This window comes from Pongo pygmaeus, chromosome 2, assembly GCF_028885625.2.
Source record: "Pongo pygmaeus isolate AG05252 chromosome 2, NHGRI_mPonPyg2-v2.0_pri, whole genome shotgun sequence".
Lineage (NCBI taxonomy): Eukaryota > Metazoa > Chordata > Mammalia > Primates > Hominidae > Pongo > Pongo pygmaeus.
In genome coordinates, this window is record NC_085930.1 from 110,997,422 (window position 1) to 111,016,011 (window position 18,590).

At 59.5% G+C, this 18,590-nt stretch overlaps 1 protein-coding gene across 1 annotated transcript; it reads right to left on the minus strand.

The window, feature by feature from the left end:
* Nucleotides 1-2,173: 2,173 nt before the first annotated feature.
* Nucleotides 2,174-13,884, minus strand: ZBTB47 (zinc finger and BTB domain containing 47). The gene is made up of 6 exons (XM_054483359.2): nt 13,632-13,884; nt 8,492-10,051; nt 6,688-6,835; nt 5,195-5,310; nt 4,381-4,525; nt 2,174-4,085 (listed from the first exon to the last, which is right to left on the minus strand). The coding sequence occupies exons 1-6, from the start codon at nt 13,632-13,634 to the stop codon at nt 3,724-3,726; spliced, it is 2,334 nt and encodes a 777-aa protein (XP_054339334.1). The 5' UTR covers nt 13,635-13,884; the 3' UTR covers nt 2,174-3,723.
* Between the last annotated feature and the right edge of the window lie 4,706 nt (nt 13,885-18,590).

The window sequence follows — 18,590 nt, forward strand, 5'->3', positions numbered from 1 at the left end:
TTTCTTCCATTCATAGCAGGACTGTGCAGAAAGGCAGTGCCAACATCCTAGGAACCTGCACCTCCTTTCTGGCCAGTCAACAAATCCACCCATGAGACTTCTCTCCCAGTCCCTCCCAGTCCTGGGAGGTCCTGTCTGACCCTTTTCTACATATACAGAGTTAAGTGCCACAAGGAGCCTCATTCTGCATGTGTCCCCGGGGCCTAGAATTCCATTTGGCATGGAATGAGTGCTCTCTGTATATACTACTTGTGCCATGAAACAATTCTGAGTTCCCCAGGGAGAGCCATCTGCTCCTCTGGAGGCTACCACCTGTCTTCCATCTGAGCTTTTGTCTTTCCGGGTGCCTGAGTCAGCATCTCTGTTATCTGGCCCCTTCTGACCTCCCCTGCCTGCCGAGGGAGGGATGAGTCCATACTGCTCATCACAGCATCCCCAGGACTCAGCACATAAGTGGGAGCACCAGTCCCTGCTGTCCCGGAGCTCCTGTGGCTCCATGCCTGGTGCTCATGGGAAACCACACCTGCACAGGCCCTGGCCTCCTGTGGCCATTGCCTTCAGGACCTCTCCTCTTTCATGCCCCTCTGCATCTGACCCAAGACCCACCTATTTGCCCATCCCCCATCCCCCACCGCTGCCCTTGCCTCATCTCCTGACTCTGGGTGGTCCCCAAAGCCCAGCCCCTTGCTCTGGTCCAGGAGTCAAGGCAGGCCAAGTGCAAAGAAGAGGCTGGGCCAAGGGACACGAGTTTTACTGACTTTATTCCCCTTCATCTTCTCACTCGCATGCCTGCTGTGCCCCATGCTCTGGGGCTATGGGGTGCCTGTACACAAGCAGTTGTCAATGGTCTCAGCACACACCTGGGCATGGCCATTCTGCCACGACGAAGCCCTCTGTGAAGGGCACCGTGGAGTCTATGGCAGCATGAGCCGGGGTTGAAGGCTCCCAGAACTGTGGCCACGGGGCTTGAGTTCATCACTATAGCCACCCCTCGCCAGCTGGCCTGAGACCAGAAAGCCCCAAGGAGCTGGGGAGGGGGCGGACCCAGACTCCAGGCCTGAGTTCTAGCCAAACAGGCTGAGAAGTCCAGATGGACGGTAGGACCCCCACAGATCTCCTTGGGAGGGGATGATCCTGCGTCCCCCTTCCCCCAGCCCTGGGAAGTGAGTATGGTGTCCCAGTCTCCTCATTCTGACATCTGGGGGCAGATTGCTTTTTTTTGTTTGTTTGTTTTTTGTTTTTTTAAATAAAAAGGAGATGTAAAAGCTAGTAAAACAGGAACCCCTATCCATACCGGAACTGCTGAGGTGCCATTATTGCTTCTGGCCTTGTGGTCTGGCCGGAAAGGAGCCCCCACCAACAATGGCCCAAGTGAAGAGAGTGCTTAGCACCAGGGACACAGGCTCCTATCCCCAGTGGGGCAGGGGCCTCCCAGGAGAGGGGTTGGTTGTGCCCACCTAGAGCTCCCGTGACCATCTTGACCAGCTGTCAAGCTGTCTGGCCAGCTGTCTGGACCCCTCACCTGATCCCAGAGGGGAAGTGTACAAGAACAGGAAACCCATGTCCCAGGACAGGGTTTCATCGCCAGCTCCCCACCACTGTCTCTGACCTCTGCTTGTCAGTATGGCCTGACAGGTCTCAGCCTGGCCAGGACCACTCAGGCCCACTCAGGCTGTAGTGGGGCCAGCAGGTGATGACACCACCAGTCCCTGTGGGAGACCCTGGTGCCAGTGATGGGGGCTGGAAACCCATGGAGGTCCCTGCCTACAGCCCACTGGGAGAGATAACTTTTTTTGGGAAAATGTGAGCCAGCTCCAAAGAGCTGCCAGGCACTGGGACCAGAGATTAGAAATAGCAACAGGGAGGGGGGGACCCTGAGGACATCACGGAAGCCCAAAGATCAAGGAGTGCAAGGAAGAAAAAGAGCTACAGTAAAGCAGGAGCCTGGAGTCCCCAGCCTTGGGGTGGGGGTCCTGACCAGAAGCCTTCCTCCTCGAGGAGGGGCGAACCTTCTCTCCCCCAGGACAGCAGGGGCGCCTGAGCATATGTCTACAGCTCCAACATCAATTGAGCAAGGAAGCTGCTGGCACTGTCCCCTCCAAGCCCAGAGAACAACCAGGCTTGGATTATAAATCCTCAGATCACTCGGGCACCTTGGGCCTGCCCAAATCTGTACAGAATAAAGTGCTTCGTTTATTGATGATTAAAATGTCCCCAGCTCCCTGCCCCAGTGCCATGGGCCTCATAAGGTCAGAGGGGTTCAGTCCCCCTAACCATTCCCCCGGGGCCCAAGCCTCTTCCCACTCCAGCCATGCTGGGAAGGCAATAGTGTCGGGGAGTGGTGGGGGTTTAAGGTGCAAAGAGTATAACAAACAAAATTGTATAAACACAATAGGAAAGAGCTTAACTAGGAAACATGTAGCTTATGGAACCTTCCTCCCCATATTAAAGGCAGGAATAAAAACATTAAATGACAACAAAAAAGGGTTTCCTATTAGTGCTAGCCTCATGGGGGCAAGCAATTGGGTCTAGGCTGCGCCTCCCCAGTCCCCCTAATCCCCCGAGGGGCCTGAACATGCAGGTTCCTTTACCGGCAGTGCTATGGGCGCCCCACCCACCGGTGCAGAGGCCCAGGAGGGACGAGGATGCTGGAGCCAGCCAGGGACAGGTTGTGGCAGGGCCTAGAGGGAGGATAAGGCCTAGAGCGGGCCTTTGGGGGAGCAGAGATGGACACAGCCACACTTGTTCCTTCTGGTGTGGGATACATGGCCAGAGTAGCTGGTGAGGAACTAGGGTGCTCTGTGAGCAGCCGCCCTGCCCCTGCCCCACTAATAGCACCTTGAAACCCTACCAGCACTGTCCAAGCCTCATCCTAGGACTCTGCTCCCAAAGCTGGTGCTGCCAGTCAGCCTGTCTGCCCACCGAGGGTCTGGCTGACAGCGCTGTGAGGCACAGCAGCTTCTGGGGACATCTCTGGGACTCAGGACACTTGGTGCCACCTGGTGCAGGTCAGGGATCCCTGGGCCTGCTGGCAGCGGAGTGGGTGGGGAAGGCAAGTCCCTGGGGTCCAGCCCCTGCCTGCCCTGCTCCACACAGTGCAGCACTGGTCTGCAGTCTCCGCACCTCGCCACCCTCCACCCCCCACGCTCACCCAGGTCCAGTCTCAGGCCCTGCCTCAGTGCTTGCGGCTCTCAGACTGGGTTTACAACTCCTCAAGGGTTGTGGGGGTGGCAAGCCAACTTCTCCCCAAACCCTCCAAGATGAGGAAGCAAATTAGGGGCATAGAGGACATGGGGATAGGCTGCTGAGGCTGACCCAGGCTCCACCTGGCCAACACCTCTGGCACAGGCCTTGGCAGAGGGACTGGCCACACCTGCTGCCCAGGCCCCTTTCTTTCTGCTGCAGACCCCCAGCACCCCCCTCACCTGGAGGGGGGTGCTACAAATAGTTTCTTTTTCCTTCACTTCCCAAAAAAAAAGTAAAGGTTTCAAGGAGTCACAGAAAGGGGGGGCACTTGGGAGTCAGGTGCCCTCCACCAGCTCTGGGGGCTGCCAGCCTGCATACCCCTCATCGTCGGGGCCTCAGGCAGGGTACATCCAGCCACTTCTGGAGGTGGAGCAGGGCCCAGGCCCGCACTGCTGTGCTCCCCGGGAAGGCAGTGGGTCCCTCCTGGAGTGGGCCCTGACTCCAGGCCCCAGCGGGTGCACGGGTGCAACTCGGCAGCTAGTTGTTGGCGTTCATCCTCCCGCCGGGGCTGGCAGTGGTGGGGAAGAGCGGAGGCGGGGGCGGCAGGTGGGGCGGGGGCGGCAGGGTCTGGGGCAGCCCCGGGAGCAGGGGCAGTGCGTGCGCCTGGGGCTGGGTTGGTGGCAGGCCTGGGGCAGCGGGGGCGCCGTCGCCGGCCAGGGGGTGGCTGACGCGGAAGCACTTCTCCTTGTGGGCCTTGAGCATGTTGGAGAAGCGGAAGCGCTGGCCACACACGTCGCATGGGTAGGGCTTCTCGCCCGTGTGCGTGCGCCGGTGCCGCTTCATGTTAGGTCGGCTGGTGAAGCTCTTGCCACAGATCTCGCAGATGTACGGCTTCTCTCCTAGGGGTTGGGGGTGGGCAGCAGGGCGTCAGTGAGGGGTCGCCACACCCCAGTCTGGGGCCAGTCTCCGTCTCCCATGGAGCCACAGTGGGGCCCAACCCTGGCGCTCTCAGATCCTCCCCGACCCTGGGGCATTTTGTGCCAGCCTCACCCAACCCTGGGAGGCAGGAAGGATGGGTAAACGGAGGCCCAGACTTGAGAAGGGGTGTGGCCAAGATTATTCCAGGTGTCCTGAGCGGGGCTGAGAAGGGGTCCCAGGCCCGGCATGGAGCTCCGTCCCCTGGGGCAGCCGCACCTGTGTGGGTCTTCATGTGCTCATCGAAGTACTGCTTCATGTTGAAGTCCTTGCCGCACCATTGGCACATGAACTGCTTGTGGCCAATGTGGATGCTCATGTGTGACCGCAGCTGGTACTTGTACTGGAAGCGCTCATTGCAGTTCTGGGGGTGGGGTTTGGGGGTGAGGCCCAGACACAGAGCAGAAGAGCAGCCTTTGTGGAGGGAACAGCTCCCCTGTGGCCACAGGGCCAAGAAGGGACACACTCAGGGGCTCCTGGGCAAGGAGATGGGGACGTGAGGGCAAGCCGAGGTGCATCTGGGTGGGCAGTACATGGGCACAAGAGGAGAGGCCACAAGCACCCAAGGCTTAGGTGGGGAATGGGGGTCGGAAGTGGGAAAAAGCCAGAGAGTAGAGGGAACCCCATGCTTAAGGCACGAGGTCTCTCATCCTTCCTCCTGATCAGACGTCCAGCCCCTGCCCCTACCTCCCCACCTGCAGCTCTGTTGTCTCATCTGAGCTCCAGGCCTGGGATGCTCCTGAATCCGCCTCCCCAGAAAGCCTGCTCCTGGGGCTGCAGCCCACACACACTTCCCACCCTGAGTGTGTGGGGCTGGGTTGGGGAAGGAAGGGCAGGATGGGAGTGGGCCAGAGAAGAGTAAGGGCTGGGTGGGAGTGGGAGGCAGGGGCCGCAGACCTTAGAGGGTGGGCCTCTCTCTTTCTGGACCCTACATCCCGCCCCCTAGCCCTTTGTTTTTCAGCAGCTGTTCTGCCTAATTCCTGCCCCTCCCAGGTGGCCCCTCGGGCAGGCCAGGCAGGAGATGCAAGCTCACCTCACATCTGAACGGCTTCTCCCCTGAGTGCTGCAGTGAGTGCACCTTGAGGGACATGCTGCGCTTGAAGGACTTTCCGCAGGTCTCGCAGGTGAAGGGCATGTCCTTGGTGTGGGCTACGAGGTGGGCACCAGGGCCATCATGTCTTACGGGCCTGCCCAAGCACCCCGACGTTGGGCCCAGACCCTGCCTCCTGGGGCAGCCCTGTGCCACCACCCTTCCCTGGGGCTGGCCTTATACCCTGTCCCAGGACCTGTGCTGATTCCCAGGAGAGGCCCCCTGCCTCCATGGCTGGGTCTTCTATCTGCTCTGAAGGTCTGCCTCAGACATGCCGGGGCTCTGTGGTTCTTTAGCCTGTGGTCAAGGGAAGTGGCCAAGGCTGCCTTGCCCCCAAAGCTTTAGGGAAGGATGGAAGGACCCTGGGTGGACCTGGCTTCAGCTCAAATCCTGGCCTGACCACTGGCTTCCCACTCAGTCTCTCTGGGCCTCCGCTTCCTCTCCTATAAAAAGGGACTCATAGTGGTCCTGAGCTTCAGGGGTGGTGGGCTTTATAGGGGACATATGCAGAAAGGCCCTGGCCTCAGGCCCTAGCCAGCAGTCTGGAGGAAGTTAGCTGCACTCCTCCCAGCACCCACGGATAGGTGAGGACTAACAAACTCTTCAAGGATCTGGTAGGTGGCCACTGGAGACAGAAGGCTCCCCTCCAAGCTCACAGACACCAGTCCTGGTTTACCCAGCATGCTCCTGGCTGAGACCTAGGCTGCAGGGTGAGCTTCCAGTCAGTTCACACTGGAGGGCCCCCAGCACTGTCCCATGGAGAAAGAGATTAGGACCTGGCCAGGGGCTCACTGTCCGCCTTGGCTACCCCTCCCCCTCAAGGCCCAGACTTGGAGCTGGCAAGGAGGGCAGGGCTGTAGGGACATAAGACTCTGCCAGGCCCACATACAGTGGCTGGGCAGCCTTGCCTGGGGCAGTGGAGTGGCCAAAACACACACTTGGGGGACCTCCTTACTGTGTCCAGGCATGAACCCTGAGGGGAGGCTGCATTCAGAGAGGCCTGAAGCCCTATGAGGACCAGAAGGTAAGAAAGAATCAGAGGCACAGCTGTCATCAAACTGACACAGGGCCTGTACCAGCCCATACAGCACTTTGTATAATTAGGAAAAGGTATTCCTTTCCCTGGGTGGACATGAGCCCATGCCAGGATGCACAGCCTGGTTAGCAGTGTGCCAGCTTGATTCCGGTTCCCACCTTCCATCTTGTCCAGGCACCCTTGTGCAATGTGCAGTCTGCCCAACTGTACATGCCAGCCCTGGCCCCAGAGCTTGTCCAGGCTACACCTGCCACTGGAACCAACCTTCCCAGGCCTCCCAGCTGAGAGGGGCCTCCTCACCCCTTCACATTGCCCTTGGATGTGAAGTCTTTCCCATCCACCAGCCAGAAGCTGGTCCATCTCTATCCTCCGGCTCTATCCCCCAGTGGCCCAGACTTACCAACCATGTGCTTACGCACATGGGCCATGGTGTAGAACTTCTTCTCACAGATCTCGCATGAGAACTTCTTCTCTGCGTAGCCGTGCACAATCTTGTTATGCTCATGGAGGGACCAAAGCTTCTTGAAAGCTTTGCCGCATGTCACACACTGCAGAATAAGAGGGCTTGAGGCCCTGGGTCCTGAGTCCCCAGGGCCTTGGACTTGGGCAAGCTACTGCCCCCATCTGGCCTCAGTTTTCCCACTTGAAATATGCTGGAGGGCCCTTGATGCCAACAGCCAGCCAACTCTGATGTTTCTAAGGTTGGGGATGAAAACTCCTTAAGCACCCCCAAACACACAGCCTGGGGTCCTCCTTCATCCTTGAGTTAACTAGGGTCACGGGTCACCTCTTCCAGGAAATTCCCCCCTCTGGGCTCATTTCAACAAGGGCTTCCAAAGGCGTCACCCTTTGTCTGTCTATAGAGGTAAGGCAGACAACTAGCTGAAGGGCGCCCTCTGGTATGGAGGCTACACACAGAGATAACAGGTCCCACAGAGTGAGCCATTATCACTGCTGCCTCCTCCTGCTGGGACCTGTGCCATGACACCATGGATATCCCCAAGAGGATGAGTCCCAGAGGCATTGGCTGAGGAGGACAGCAGGAGGCTCAATGTCCCATCAGGCACAGAGAGTGGTAGGAGATCTTGGGGACCATATCCCCCCACTTGTTCTCCTGGGCCCTTGTCCTGCCCATCTATGCAGGACACCCCACAGGGATGGAGGCTAGGCCAAGGCTTGGGCAGAAATTGGTCAGGGTACTCAGGTTGGATGGGGCAGAAGCTTCTTTCTCCTTCAGGAGGGAGACTCAGGTGTGCAGCAGTTAGAGCATCAAAGGGCAGCCCAGCAGGCGGGCAAGTGGGCACAGGTACACAAGGGTGGGGCAGGATACCAGGTGACCCCCGGGTAACACTTTCTCCACAGGGCACTGCAATTAGCAATTAGTGCAGGCAATTAGCACCCACGTACCTGCTACCTTTCCCCCTTCTCCTGGGCCAGAAGAGGTGAAAACCACCTGTGGGAGCCTGGCTGGCCCTGTGCCACCCCACCCTGAGAAGCGAGGCTGGCACAAACAGACTCAGGCTGGCTCAAGGCCCAGCAGCCAGCTCAGCTCCCCTGCTTACCCCAGCAGCCTCTGCTCTTCCCAAATTTCTCACCCAATCCCTTTTTCCCAGGCCCATGAGAGCTGGCATCCCCAAAGAGCTGAAAGTGGGGGCTGCCTCCTGCTGGGCTGCCCCCTCCTCTATACAGCACTTTTGTGGGAAGTGGAGGATGGCATCCCTCTGGGCAAACCCCTCCTCCCATCGTGTGCTCATTTGCTGCAGTGCACAACCTGTGAAACTATACACAGTGGCCCTGCTGGCCTTCCTATAGCCCCAGTGTTTGTTAAAACCCCATCTGACTCATCCCACCCAGAGTGGGCTGTCTTCTGGCTTTGTCTGCTCAGACAACTCTCCACTCTCATCCTCCCAAGTCCATGTGCCCCCTTTGTTCCTCTGGCCAAGGGTACTGTTTGTTCCAATCCTCTGTACATCTCTTCATGCGCCCAACTCTATCCACCTCTCCCAGGAAGCTCAGCTTGATGTTACCCCTGAGCTCTAACCACCCTGAGAACTGGGCCTGGGCCAGCCTGTCTGGGGGCTAAGTCTGGTCTCCGCAGACCACCTAGGTAATGCAGTCAGCAAGACACTGGGTGCCCAGAGCCCAGTTCTGGCCTAGCCCCACTTGGACAACCTCTGCCCTGCCCCCAGCCACGTGAGGCCCACCTGGATGTTGCGCTCGCAGTCTGTCTGCCTGTGCAGCAGCAGCTCGCTCTCCAGCAGGAAGCGCTTGCCGCACTGGTCGCAGATCTGCATGCGGCTGTGGGTCACATTCATGTGTTTCTCCAGGTACCAGCGATTGTTGAAAACTCGTGGGCACTTCTGGCATGGATGGTGCTGCTTCTCCTCCAGCTTCACCTTGGCCCCCAGCCCATCAGTGGCTGGCGGCCCTCGGGCTGATGCAGAGGCCACTCCAGGGGGTGGCTTTGGCCTCTTCCCACCCCGCTGCCCAGCTTCTTCAGGTTCAGGGGTACCCCGGCGCCGGGCATTCTCCCGGGACCGTGTGGCCATGTGACTGTGGGGAGGGGGGTCTGCCCGGCTGCCTCGGCTTCCCCGTGGCCCCTGCTTGCCCCCAGCCTCCCCTTCCTCCCCCTCCTCCTCCTCAGAGCTCTCTTGATCCTGCTCACTAGGCCCTTCCTCCTCTTCCTCCTCCTCTTCCTCTTCCTGCTCACTGTGCCCGTCCTCCTCCTCCTCTTCCTCTTCTCCCTGACTGCCACCCTCTTCCTCCTCCTCCTCCTCCTCCTCCTGTCCACTGCCACCACCTTCCTCTTCCTCCTCTTCCTCCTCCTCCTCCTCCTCGTCCTCCTCCTCCTCGTCCGAGTGTCTCTGCAGCCCGTCCTCCCGGCCCAGAACCATGGTGGCCGGGCTTGGCCCGGCACCTGGCTTCCCCTCTGGCCCCGTGGACACGTGCAGTGTCTGGTTGTTGAGGTTCACCTCCACAATGATCTGGGACTGCTCCCTGCGGCTGTAGGTGCCAGAACCCCCAAGCTCTTCCTCCAACTCTTCTCCACCCTCCAGCTTGCACAAGCTGGCCGGGGGCCCACCGGCCTCCTCGACACCACCCTCCTTCTCCTCCTTAAAGAAGGGCTGGGCTGGCCCAATGGTGGCAGGCACTGTGCCACCAGCAGTCCCTGCCCCGTCCTCAACACGCACCGAGTAAGGGTCAGGGCCCTCGCGGGCGTAGATCTTGGGCAGGCCTGGGGTGTCAGCCTCCTGCTTGATGTCACAGTAGTAGGGCGGCGCAGCTGGAGTGCAGCTGGCAGCCGGCTGGGCCAGGGCCACAGTGCCCGGACCTGGTGGGCCTAGAGAGCGGGCATCCAGCAGCTCTTGGCAGGATGCAGCGATGTCAGCCATCTGCAGCAACGAGGCGGCACTGAGCACCTCGTGGACGTTGGCCGCGTTGACCAGCAGCTTGGACGTATAGATGAAGTTGAGGATCTGCTGCAGGCCACCAGGTGCCAGCGCCTCCAGGGACAGCTCCACACGCTGCAGCTGCTTGTTCTGGGTGAAGAGTGAGTGGAAGAACTGGCTGTAGGCGGCTAGCACACCCTTGTGTGCCGGAAAGACGCTGCGCTGGGGCACCAGCACCAAGTCCACGTCGCAGAGGTCAGGCTGGAAGAGGCGCTGCTCGTTCAGGCGGCCCATCAAGCAGGCAAAGTGTAGCGCCACGTCCTCCACCAGCGAGAACTCAGCCGCCGGGGAGTCAGTTGTCTTCTCAACCAGCAACTGCGGGGACAGAGGGCACAGGACTGGGTCAAGGCCAGTTGGCCCCTACCCGCCCTTCCCCCAGCACCACTCCCAGCATTGCCAGCCATCCAGGAGGCAGCCCATCACTCGTGGCTCCACTTTACAGCAACAGAGCCAAAACTCTAGCAAGGAAGGGATTCAAGCCTGAGTGAGCTGCCCTCAGAGCTCAGGCTCCACTCGTGACCCTCTGAGGCTGAAGATCAGGTCCTGTCACTTTTCTGGGCCTCTGGGTCATCTCCTGGGAAATGGGAAAAGTCATCCCAGGAAGGGAAAGGGAAGGAAAGGGGATGAAAGAGAGACCACAGTGACCAACCATCCAGGTTTGCCAGGGACCTGGGCATTTTCTGGGGTGCAGGGCTTTCAGTGCTAGAACCAGGACCATCGCAGGCACACCGGGACCAGGTGGTCACCCCAGGAGGGCCACAGGCATTCCTTCAGCATTTCCTCAGCCCCGTGGATTCTCTCCACATATTCACTCACACATACCAATACAAGCAAGCTTGCCCAGCCCCAAACACCTCAAGAACAGAAGCTGGGCTCACTGCTCACTGCCTGGCCTCTGGCTACAGAATCCAAGGGGTAGCACCTGAGGGAACCCCTCATTGCAACAGCCGTGCGGCTGCTGCAGAAGTTGAAACCTGTGAAGAAATCCAGGCTCAGGGCCTATACCATCTCCCCACTCTGGTCCTGCTGCACTGCCTGGTGAGGTCCCCTCATCACAGCCAGGGCTTGGGCCAGGCTGCCCCCAACCCCTGCCTGCAGCCTCAGGCCTAGCCCCCAGCAGCTCTCTCTCACTCAGGGGCTCTGCAGGGGTGGAACCTGCCTACCATACTTGCGGGCAGGAGGCCCCAAAGGCCTGCCCCAGACCCTTTTCCCTGTAGACCCCCAGACCCCAGGTCAGGTGCGGTCCATGTCCACAGGCTCTGGGAAAGCCCTGCCTTAGAGGCCACACCATCTGGGGCTTCCAGAGCCCTAGGGGAGGCCCTCAATGTCTGATGGGTCAGACTATCAGTCCTGTGGGCCACATCCAGCACCTGTGAATTGCCTGGAATAGAGGCCAACTCAGTCACCCCCGGCTCTACCACAGCAGCCTCCCCAAAAGGTGGGCAGCACAGACAGGCAGCCTGCCCAGTCCCTGCACGAGGACCATCGCACAGTGATGTGTAGATATTCAGTTAATATCCAACAACCACCAGCCCAGCTGGACCAGCACCACTGGTTCCAGGTTCTGGCTCTCCTCAGGGCCAGCCCAACCAGGTCTGAGCCTCCTGCATTCGGGAGGTATCTTGCCACAATATTTTGATGGCCACAAAACCATCAGCTCCATAGCTGTCAGTGCCTCCCTGGGGACCCTGGGATGAATCCTGGCCCCATCCATCCACAGCCTACCCGCCCCCCCCCCCCCCCATACCAGGCCTTCCATCGCCAGGACAGCAGTGGGTAGGCTGGGACTGGGCAGGAGTGATGGTGGTTGAGCTCCACTTCTCGGTCACCTGAATGAGAAACCTACCGTGGGCCTCAGGAGGAGCCTCCCTGAGCCACCAGGGGCTACCTATCTCCAGGCCTGTCCCGGACCCTGCCCCCTACACCCAGCGGCCAGGGCAGCAGCCATCCTTTGCTCCCTCACAACCCAGTCTGGCCAGGCCCCTGGCCAAGGCTACCATCTTCCTTGAGTTCTCCACTACACCCCTTACTCCAGCCAAGAAGCCATCCATCTGCCCCTCTGTCCCAGGCTGTCCAGGCCTGGCCAATCTAACTGGGACGTGGCACCAAGCCCCTCCCATCTCCCTCCTCTGACTCATTCTGATTCATCTTCTGGGGCCAACCCCTACTACACAGATGGAGAAACCGAGGCTCAGAATGAGAGGGTTCCACAGTCCAGAGCCCCTGGACTCCCAGCTCTGCTAAGACCACCCCTTCCTTGCTAGACCCCACATGGCTGGATTTCTGAGCCTTTAATGACTTAAAAAGCAAGAACATCCCTCCACCTGGAGACCAGCCGTGCTTCCCCACACCCACCACTACCCCCTCTACCTGCTCCCTCCTCCCTAGAGCCACTGCACCTGCAGGTCAGCGAAGGATCAGGGTACAACTTGGGTTGCAACAGGGGCTCCTTAGGGCCTCCAGGGGCCAAAGAGTGGCAGGAGAAGTGGCTTGGATAAGCACTTGCCGAACGAAGCCAGGCCTGTTGGGGGAAGTCCACCCCAGGCAACAGAGCCCCAGATCTCTCTGCTCTCCCTTAATGGAATGCCCTCTACTGCCCACCTGTGCCCACCTGCCACAGGGAAAGGGCAACATTCCCATGTGCACTTTGGCCTCTAGGCCAAATGAGGCCTGACTTTGGCCCTCTGGCCTCTCAGCAAGAAAGGAGGGGAGTGCTTTCTCAAATACTCCATTGCTAAGGTAATACCCTTAGCCAAGGCAGCACCATCCTTGGCTCTTGGGGGGCCCTAAACCTCACGACCTGATTGGACTGTCTTGACTGGGCACAGAGATGCTGCCCGAGTCCACAACTGGCAGCCCCTCAGCAGGGTTCAGCCACCCCCGTGTCTGGCCCCTTTCACACAATGCCCACCAGCTGTGCTGGCCTCCACAGCCAGATGTGCTGGTTTCCGGAAGCAATGGGTGCCCCTCCCCATCTGGCTGTGCCAGCTGCAGTCCAGGTCACTCCAGCCTAGCTAAGATGCAGGACCAGGGAGGTGGTCAGGCACTCTGGTTGCCAAGGGGTTTCATGTCCTCAAACCCTTGCCCCAAGTCAGGCTGGGGATTGGCCAGGTGCCAGACATCTCTCCAGGCTGCTCACCCAAGTCAGAGCCTTCTACACCTGAGGGGTACCTTGCCTCACTGATGAGAAGCCTCATCTCTCTACCCTGCCTCAGAGCCTCCCTGGAAGGCCCCATGATGAAACCTGGGGAGTCCATCTGTACCCCCCCCCCATGTCAATTCTTTCTATGCTGGGCAGCAGTGGGTGGGCCCAGACTGAGCAAGGGGGCACAGGCTCATGACCTCTAGGCTCCTCCTTTGGGTGAGGGAACGTCCATGCCAGCCTCCTCTGTGCACATACCTACCCTCCTTCCCTTGGAAATAGACCCAGAGAGGGCGGGGGATCTGCCCAAGGTCACACAGGAGTTGGTAAGGGAGCTCTGGGTGTCCTCCCACACCCCCTTGGCCCGGGTCATCCCGAATCCCCAGGCAGGGCGGCTCCAGCGCCCACGTGGCCCAAGGCCCAGGCGGGAATCCGACTCTCTCTTCCCCCCATTACCCAGCCCGAGGGCGGCGCCGTCCGGGTGCAGGGGAGCGCCCCCCTTCGCCGGTGCCTAGCAAGACCTCAGCCTCGCGCGCCGGCGCCCCCACCCCAGGAATTTAACCCCCTCCCCACCGAAAGCAGCGCCACAGCGCCGCATTCCCGGCCCGCGGGACCCAGCAGATGGAGCCGGGAGACCGGGGGAGGGGGGAAGATCCCTCCAGCCCCTCCACCCGAGCCCGCGGGCCGTGTGCCTGGGAGGTCAGAGCTGGCAGGTGGGCGGATAAGCGGGGGGACAGGCAGGGCCCTGCGTACCATGGTGCCGTGGCGCTGGGGGCTCACAGGGCCCCGCGGGATCGCGCTGCCCCCGGCGGCCAGGCCAGGGCCGCTCCATGAAGCGCCGCGCTGGGGGCCGCCCCCGCGCAGGGCCCCGCGACCATGGCCCCCGGGGGCGCGGCCGGGCAGGCGGAGGCGCAGGGCCGCGGCGAGTCCAGAGCCGAGCAGCTGCGGCCCCAGAGCCTCGGGCGCGGCGGGCGGGGGGCGCGGGGCGCCGATTGGAGCCCGCGCGTCAGCTGGGGCCGCCGTCTGGACGCTTAAAGGGCCAGGCCGCCTGCGTGCCGGCGGGGGGCGCGGACACGCGTGGTGTGCGCGGTCCCCGTGCAGCCCGCCCTGCCGCAGGCTGCCCTCCACCCCCAGCCCCAGCTCCAGCCCCCAGCCTGTCCCCACTGCTCATATCCGAGCAGGTAGACCCCGGCCCCACCCTCCCGTGCTGAGCCTCCTTTCTGCCGGGAAGTTCGTCCGGGAGTCAAACATCGCTGCCCTCCGGTTGCGCCACGGAGGGGGAGCCAGGATAGGAAGCTGCCATGAAATCAGGAAGCTGAGCGCGCCGGGCCCCGGATCCGATCAGAAAAGGCTTCCACCTGCTCCCCTGAGCGATCCCACGCTGAGGGACTGAACCCCGCACCCCAGCCGCGCTCACCACCCCCACGCTCTCGCCTGGGCTGCTCTGACCTGGGGGTGAGTCTGGGGTCCCCAACTGGTCCAGTCCCTCATCCCTATCCCAGGGCGGCGCAGGTCTCATTTTGCTCTGTGCCTCCAGGACTTGGCTCCAGTGGACCCATACCTACCTGGCGGCCTCATGCTGCATAGGGCCACCCAGGGCAGGAAATTTAAATCCCAGGACTACGACTGCAGCGATCAAATTCTCTAAGGTGACTGGCCCAGGACAAGGAGACAGAGGGACCAGAGGAGTAGGGACCAGAGGCCCAGGCCCCACTGTGCCCCTGTAGCCGTGTGACCTGACCACTGCTGAGTGGCCCCCCTGCTCAGCCTCTGCTGGGGAGATGCAGCCAGGCTTGCGGAATGCTGCTCTGGCATGGACACCCGTGGGGGCAGGGGGCTGGCTCTGTTGGCAGGAGGCTGTAAAGGAACGCCGCCAGGCTGAGCAGGCAGCAGGGTGGGGACCACGGGGCACTAGACCTGGCAAGGTCTGGATGGTGACTGGGTCACCATTGTAGAGGAGAGGCCTCTGTGGGCATCCCCTACTCCTACCCCAAGCTGACTACTGCCTGTCCTGGGTCACTCTCATGTTGCCCCCATCCTGATATTCCGCACCCCTCCCCACATATGTGCGCTTGTGTTTACATACAAGTCCATGTCCAGCTGCAGCAGTATCTCCTGGGTATGTTGCCCTACTCATGAGTGGGCAGGAACTCTGGCGCTGGCTCAGGGTGACTTGGTTCTAGGTGCCAGAGGAGAAATGGAGGAGAGACCAGGGTCTTAGGCAGGTGCCGTGAAACAGCCTGATGGTCTGTCCCATAAGATTGCAAGGGCCTCCTCCCCCACCCCCAGTCTCTGCCAGAATACAGAGGGCCTCAGGATAAGGCTATCCCAGAGCTAGGGAGAAAATGTCTCAGGGGCCAAACCTGGGGCATCTGGAAGCCCCTGGCAGCTGCTGCAGACATCCTGCACCTGCATGGGTGCACAGACAGCTGGCCCAGCTCCCAGAGGCCCCAGGTTAAGGCCAGGCCAGAGCAGCTTACATGCTTCTGACCAGCTAGCCCCCTGAGGGCTGCCTTCTGCCTCTTGCTCCCAGCCCACTTCCTCATCTGACTCACAGTGGATCCTAGCACTGGCCCAGGAGGTAGTAAGGGAGGGGCTGTGTGCCCATTGGTTGGATAAGGACTCTGAGGCTCAGAGCGGGACAAATCACTTAGGCATCAGCATCAGGAGCCAGGGGAAAGGGAGGTGGGGAGAGGGGACCCCTCCACCGGCTGGAAGAAGCCTGGCAGAGAGAGCTGCATGGGACATTGCTAGGCCCACTGCCAAGCCAAAGCTTGACAGAGGGTGTGGCCAGCGTAACTGAGGTGGTGATGCTGGCCCTATGGGGCCTTAGCTCCAGCAGTCAAGCTGCAGGAAGGGCTGGAGGTTGGGTGAGAAGGGAGGGGACGGGTGGTGGGGAGGCACTCAGTCTCCCTGAAGGCCTCAGCTATTCCCCTCTTGCTTCTCTGGCCTGCAGCTCATCAGCTGGGGAGTCCCAGGGCAGAGCCTGAGCTCTGTGAGCAGCTGTGGGCACCTGGCAACACTGGACCTGGCAGGAAGGAGTGGTTTGAAGAGCTGTCTGGTGGTCCCACAGGGCTGCTCAGAGCTGAGGCTTGAACTTGAACATTAACTAGAGCAATGAGGGAGTGAAAGGGCTTTCCAGACAGAAAGCCTGCAAAGGCCAGGAGGTGGAGACGATTTAGCACCTGCAGGGAACTAGAGGGGATTTGGTGTAGTGGAGTCAAGATTCCTGTCTATCAGTTGTCTGGTCAGTGGGAGTGAACAGGTGGAGCTAGGCAGAGGCAGAATTTCTTTCTTGGTCCTGACGAGGGGCATGCAGTAGGAGCTTCACTTCAGGAAGGTCAAGGCAGGCTTTCTGGAGGGAGGGACTGAGTTATTGGGGAGTTGACTCCTGGGCCAGAAATGCATGTCCCAGGGGTGAGTCAGGAGTCTGGAGACGCTCACCTAGCAAGGGCAGAGCTTAGTGATCCTTCACATATTTGGGATTGGGTCCTGGCAAGGTCAGCAAAGCTATGCCCCTGCCTCTAGAAGACAGCTCATGGGTTTTCTCTCAATTTCCCTAAGTATCTACTCTCAGTGCTGGAGTGTCCCCAGGCTTGGTTGGGGAAACCAGATTCAACCCCACTGAAGTTAGAACAGCCCAGGTTGTGGGTATGCATGTGTGTGTGGGAACAATGCAGGGCTGAGTCGGCCCGGAGGGCATGGAGCTGTGTGTAGCTGAGCCTGGGGAAGAGGGAGAGCAGAGTGGGCAATGCCAGAAAAATACAGGCAATGCAACTCAACTCGCACAGCATGGGGCTAGTGGGGTGGCAGGGAAGTTCAAAGCTACCCACTAGGCGCTGACCCAAAGCCCAAAGTTCTAGCAGGGCGGGAAAACATGAATCCCCTGGGTGTGGGGTGGGTTAAGGGTGGAGTTTACACCTGAATTCTGCCTCCACTGAACCTAGCACTAATAGCTACAGCTGCCCTGGGTTGGGGGCCTCATGCAAACCGGTAGGTTGCCTGGTTCCCTCACAGCATAAACATCATGGCTTTGGCATTTCAGGTCTCTCTTGCAGCTTCTAGGATCCTCTCCTGCCCTGTTGGTTCTGAGGGCCTTGGGCCTCTCCCTAGTGATTGAACCTGGCTCCACACATGAACCCTCTGGGACTCCTTCACTTCTCCTAGAGGCACCACCTCAGGGGCCACCACCTCTGAACCACTGATGTATGCTTGGTTTTCTAAACATTTAATACACCACAGTTCTAGGAGGAGGAATCCCTAGCATCCATTTTTCAGATGAGCTGAATTATAGAGGTCAAGCAAATTGTCATCCTTCCAGTTACCCAACTGGGAAGTGGCAGAGTAGAACTTGAACCCAGGCAGCCTGGTTCTGGCCCAGAGTCCTTAACGATTGTACCACAGAATAGTTGCTCATAGAAGTCCCCCTGCTTCTTCAAAATAAAATCAAATTAGGCTGGAGGCATTGAGGTCAGTGGGGACTCTTTTCAGGCATTCTCTGGCAACCTGGCCTGATGGGAGATTTTAGTTGCTAGAGGTCCTAGGTGACCAGAGGCTGGTGAAGTGCCAGCCTATACACCCAACCCCTGTGGGCCAGGTCCACTGGGAGGCAGACTCGTCTGCAGGCTGGGAAAGGATGAGCACCCCTGGTTGTCTATCATGTCTGAGTGTGCCAGTCATATATACCCTCTTTCAGGGTTTACGAGCCATAGGAGGCCCAGGATCAGGGCTCAAGATGCAGAATGCAGGTGTTTGTCCTGAGACCTCAGGTCACTCCATTTGTTGTTTCTCAGACAGGGTCTTGCTTTGTTGCCCAAGCTGGGCAGAGATGCAATCATGGCTCACTGTAGTCTCCACCTCCTAGGCTCAAGTGATCCTCCCACCTCAGCCCTCTGAGTAGCTGGGACTACAGGTGTGCATCAGCATGCCCAGCTGCTTTTTGTTCTGTTTTTGTCTTAATAGTCTTGCTATGTTGTCCAGACTGGTCTTGAATTCTTGGCCTCAAGCAATCCTCCTGCCTTGGCCTCCTAAAGCACTAGAAATACAGGTGGTCACTCCTCCTTTTACCCTGATGTCCTCATGGCTCTGGGCTGAAGAGATGCAACCCTCTCCAAGCTAGCCTGGTTCTGCAGGCTGTGAAGCTCAGCTTAGTCTAGGGAGCTGGAGTTTGATGGGCTATAGTAAGTGGTGGGTCTGGGGTCTCCAAGAGGCAGCAGGCCCACCCCGGGGCCTTCTGATTCAGTGAGGAGTGGAGGCAGCAGCAAGGGAGCACTACCTCTACCTTGTACTGAAACTTTGAAAGAAAACAGACCACTAAAGCCTCCTAGCCCTGTGTGTATGTGGCCAGGGCAGGCTCTCCTTGCCTTGCACTTATCGGGCCCTGACAAGCTTCCCAGTCTGTCCTGAGATGAACAGGTGTTCTTTCAGGGTACCCAGCGTCCTCCCCTGACACCTCTGGACTCCTGAGGGGACTTTACTGCATCAAAGAACTTCTCCCTGCTGTCTTCCCAGCTCATTCTACCACAAGGCCCTCATGGGCCTGCAGGCTCTTGCCTCACTGTGGGGAACAGCAGAGTTGATTCTCTGTTCCAAAAACCAGAGTTCTCTGGAAATCTGAACCCAGTCCCTTTCACCTTGTGAGGCATGGCTTCCACATCCTTTCACCTGACCACATTAGTTTGCAACACTCCTTCAAGGCTCAGCATTTGCCTT

Bases quoted from the DNA above. Each gene is read 5' to 3' on its own strand.
- ZBTB47 (XM_054483359.2), bottom strand. The intron at 6,836-8,491 runs GTGGGCCTCACG...CTTATTCTGCAG, and splicing joins ACTGCGAGCGCAACATCCAG to TGTGTGACATGCGGCAAAGC. The intron at 4,086-4,380 runs GTGCGGCTGCCC...CCCAACCCCTAG, and splicing joins GCACATGAAGACCCACACAG to GAGAGAAGCCGTACATCTGC.